General features: G+C 49.4%; 1 protein-coding gene across 1 annotated transcript; it reads left to right on the top strand.

Annotated features, from left to right (window-relative positions):
- The first annotated feature begins 364 nt into the window (after nt 1-364).
- Nucleotides 365-2602, top strand: LOC131919900 (serum amyloid A-5 protein-like). The gene is made up of 3 exons (XM_059274339.1): nt 365-455; nt 1917-2055; nt 2464-2602. The coding sequence occupies exons 1-3, from the start codon at nt 365-367 to the stop codon at nt 2600-2602; spliced, it is 369 nt and encodes a 122-aa protein (XP_059130322.1).
- The last annotated feature ends 1646 nt before the right edge of the window (nt 2603-4248 follow it).

Genomic DNA, 4248 nt, shown 5'->3' with positions numbered 1-4248 from the left:
CTCTCAAGGGAATTCCTCACTTCCGTTCACCTGGTGTGGGATTTGTGCCGGCTGAGGGGGCACATGGGAAATGCTTCCTGCTGAATCAGAGGCTCCTGGAGAGAGTAGTAATCTAGTCTCTGCTCCTGCAGCTCCATCAGAACTGCCTGCTGCCTTCATAAACAGTTCAGCAGGCAGGATGGGGTCAGAACTGAGACCTTGTGGCTCTGAGCTGGGTCCTGCTGTGAGGTCTCCAGGGGCCACTGCTAGGACACTACTGAACATCAGTAAGACAGAACAACCAGGGCGTATGTGGATGAGACACCCAAGAGGGAGGCGCCAGACTGTGGGCATCTCCTTCAGCCTGTCCTTTCATTTCAGCAGGATGAAGCTTCTCACTGGACTCATTTTCTGCTCCTTGGTCCTGGGAGTCAGCAGTCAAAGCTGGGTTTCATTCCTTAGTGAGGCTTACCATGGTAGGGTTTGGGGGCAGAGAGGCACAGCCTCTAGGGGTCTCCTGAGTGTTGGGAGAATTCCTGCAGATTCCGGAGTGTTAGCACCTAGCTTTGATCTGCCTTTTGTGATTGCTAGCTCCTGTCTCTGGTACCCTCTGTTTGAAGTCTTATCTGAGAGTTTCCTAAGGGGTTTAAAGCCTATGCAAACTTGGTTTAGGACCCAAAACACTGTGGTATTCCTTTACTGAGAATTTGCCTTTGGCATTGTCCCGTTAGGGGGCTTAGATAAGAGGTTTTGGTAAATGGAATTGACTTACTAAGGTGTAAATTGTATAACAATAAAAGGGCCCTTTGCTAAGCTACAGTGGTTCAGTCCAGAGAGATGAATCCACCTTGCAGTTGGAAAAGGCTAAGATTCATCTTTGAGGTGCCTCTGTGTCTTCATTCCATGGACCCTCATTAACACCACCTGTTATACAACACCCGAGCATTCAGAAGAGCTGGACTCACTGTCCTGCTTGTCAGGATGGACCAGGGACTCTGGCAAGACTTCCTGAAATGCACTGCCTACAGCAGGGGGCAGAGCAGAGATCACAACCTAGCTGTGCTTGAGGACAGTCCTGTCTGTCAGTCTGCCGGACACTTTCTAAATTCATTTGTGACCAATATAAGGTACCAATGGCATCACCTAGAGAGTTGTAATACCACCCAGGTCTGGACCAGTCATCCCCCTGCACCTAGAGACTCAAGATTGGCCTTGGGTGTGGCCTGGCGTGGTGACTCTCAGTGTCTCCTCAGAGGATCAGAACCTGCAGCCACAGCTGAGATCATTGCTTCAAAGCTCCCTCAAGACAGCACAGAACCTGTGCAGTCTAGTCCAAGGGCAGAGATGACAGTGTCACTGTGGTGCACATGCTCTCTGTCAGGACAGAATTCTTAGGGATCAGAGTCGATGCTTCCTGTGTGCAGCCCCCCTCCGCCTTCTGTATACTAAGTCACCTCAGGATGGGACTTCCTAGCTGAGGGTAGCTGCCTCCAGAAACACTGGCCCTAGCTTGGAGGTGGTGTGCTCGCAAGGCATTTTCAATGGCTGTAGAGACACTAGGTTGCACTACTAAGGAAATGTGCTTTAGGTCCGGTGGCAGAAGCTAACGACTCTGTAGCAAACACTTCCACGATACTGAAGCTGACACACTCTGCTATGTAATGACATTGTGCTGCCTCATTGGCTGCTTCCCACCCAGGCGAGGGGCAGCTCACAGCAGCACTGTGGAAGAAAGGTGAACACAGGGCAGCTGGGTCCCCTAATGGCCCTCCTGAGTTACTAAGAGAGGACAGTGAGGATCAGGAGATGATCTTCCATTCACGCTCTCAGCTGCTCTGACCACAGGCTCAAGCCATGAGTTCTTTTCATCCCTTTCTTCCTCTCTAAGGCATGGGCAGAGCTTTAAGGTTCATGTTCCTGCTGTCTTTCCCATCTAGGGGCTCGGGATATGTGGCGAGCCTACTCTGACATGAAGGAAGCCAACTGGAAAAACTCAGACAAATATTTCCATGCTAGAGGGAACTATGATGCAGCCCAAAGGGGTCCTGGAAGAGCCTGGGCTGCTGAAGTCATCAGGTAAACATAGATTGATTGGAAGACTGGACCTGGGTAGCAGGGCTTGACACTTCTGGGGGAAGTAGTAGAAGATTAGCTCTGGAGAGGGTCATGCTAATCTCAGATCCCTCCTACTCTTGTTTATCCAGGTACTGGCTCCATCTATGCCCAGTGTAGACCCTGGGTTTGGGCAGTCAGCACACAGCCATGCTATGTGAGCCTGCTCCCAAATGTAGACAGGGAATGACTCTCATCATCACCAGTGTTTCTGGTGTTCAACTAGTGTGGGGTGATCAGTCTGGGCTGACCTCCTGCCTGGCCCTTCCTGGGTTCCTCCTAAATCCATACCATGCAAAGGGGGAAAACTCAGACAGTGGACTGTGGCCATGCATCTTGGTGATGGATCTCTTCCATCTCTGCTTCTCCTAGTGATGCAAGAGAAGGCTTTCAGAGTTTCATAGGCCGTGGACACGAGGACTCTATGGCTGACCAGGAAGCAAACAGATGGGGCTGCAGTGGCAATGACCCCAATCACTACAGACCTAAAGGACTGCCTGACAAATACTGAGCATCCTCTTTATTGCCCCAGGAGGCTGTGATGTGGGCCCTGAGGACAGGGACTGGGGTTCTTCTTTCTCATGAACACTGGAGTTGTTTGGGAACACACAATAGTTATCTCACATGAATATGGACCAAGAGTTTCAAAACTGTGTTATTCTTGGAGTAGTAACTACTGCTTGAAAAGAGGGTAATAAACACTAACATGGAAGTGGAGCTGAGCCTGAGTATCTGTCATTGAAGGACATTTCTGGGTTCACACAGGGCAGACACCACTCTCACAGAATCTGGCATGATCCCTTCTCTGGGCTCCTGTGCTATGGGTATGTTGTTATTTGCAGGCCTTTCGATGTCCAGGCCCTTACTCCCTGTCAACCACATCCAGTCACCTGTTCTCATACCACAGCCTTGTGCTCCCTGTCTCTGGGGACCAGGTACACAACCATAGGAGGACTTGCCCTGCAGCTATCACCTGATCTTGCTCACTCCTCAGCAGCACCAAGACAAATCCAGTATTGCACAACTTCTCCATCCTAAGAAATATTCCCAAGTAGTTTCCTCTCGTCTTAGGTCACTATTTCCGTGAGAAAATACTATGGCCAAAGCAATTTAGAGAAGGAACAGTTTGTTTGGCTTACACTTCCACATCACTGAAAGAAGTCAGGGCAGGAACTCAAACAGAGCCGGAACCTTGTGTCAGGAGCTGATGCAGAGGTCATGGAGAGGTGCTGCCTACTGGTTTGCACCTCATGGCTTGTTCAGCTGGCTTCCTCATAGAACTCAGGACCACCATCCCAGGGATGGCACCACCCACAATGGCTGGGCCCTCCATCATCAATCACTAAGAAAATGCCTACAGCCAGATCTTATAGACACATTTTTAATTGAGGCTCCCTCTTCTCCAATGACCCTCTTGTGTCCAATTGACACAAAACCAGCCAGCACACCTCTGCTTGACTTACACTGAGTCCAGAGAAATATCACAGGGAAAACTGTCTCTGGGGATACAGACACAGCATCAACACCAAGATGCAGCCTGTTTGTGTGGCCTTTGACATCCCTGTTCTGGGGAAAAAGCCACTGTCCTTCTAAGCCTATTCTGGCTGTACAACCTACACACTCCTCAGGAGTCTGGGCACTTTCCTCCTTAGATAGGAATTCTGAATGCTTTTCTTGTATTGCACCTCTAAGAAATCGATGACCTGGCCTTTCCAAACTAGTGAACAGACTTCTCTGTCCACATGTTCTACTTGTCACATGCTAAGAAGTGGTGGTTGTTGAGACAGGGTCTCACACTGTTACTCAAGCTAGTCTTGAACACAAGAGATCCTCCTGCCTCAGGCTCCCAAGTTCTGGGATTACAAGCATGTGCCACCACACCAGACTGTTTAAAAATGTTTTATATGAGTATCGTGTGTGGGAGAGTACTGTGCTGGCTGGTTTGATGTCAATTTGACACAAGCTAGAGTTATCAGAGAGGAGGAAATCTCAATGGAGAAAATGTCTCCAAAAGATCCTGCTGGAGGTTGTGTAACTTGGTCTTCATGTGAAACTCCTAACAGTGAGAGCAGGGTCTGTCTCTGACTGTGTTGCCTGCTTTGGAATCCAGCCATAATAGAAGAGGAGGTGCCTAATCTTGCTGCAACTTGATATATC

Source organism: Peromyscus eremicus, chromosome 1 (genome assembly GCF_949786415.1).
Source record: "Peromyscus eremicus chromosome 1, PerEre_H2_v1, whole genome shotgun sequence".
NCBI lineage: Eukaryota > Metazoa > Chordata > Mammalia > Rodentia > Cricetidae > Peromyscus > Peromyscus eremicus.
Note: the sequence above shows the minus strand (reverse complement) of the source record. Positions and strands in the feature narration are given on the sequence as shown.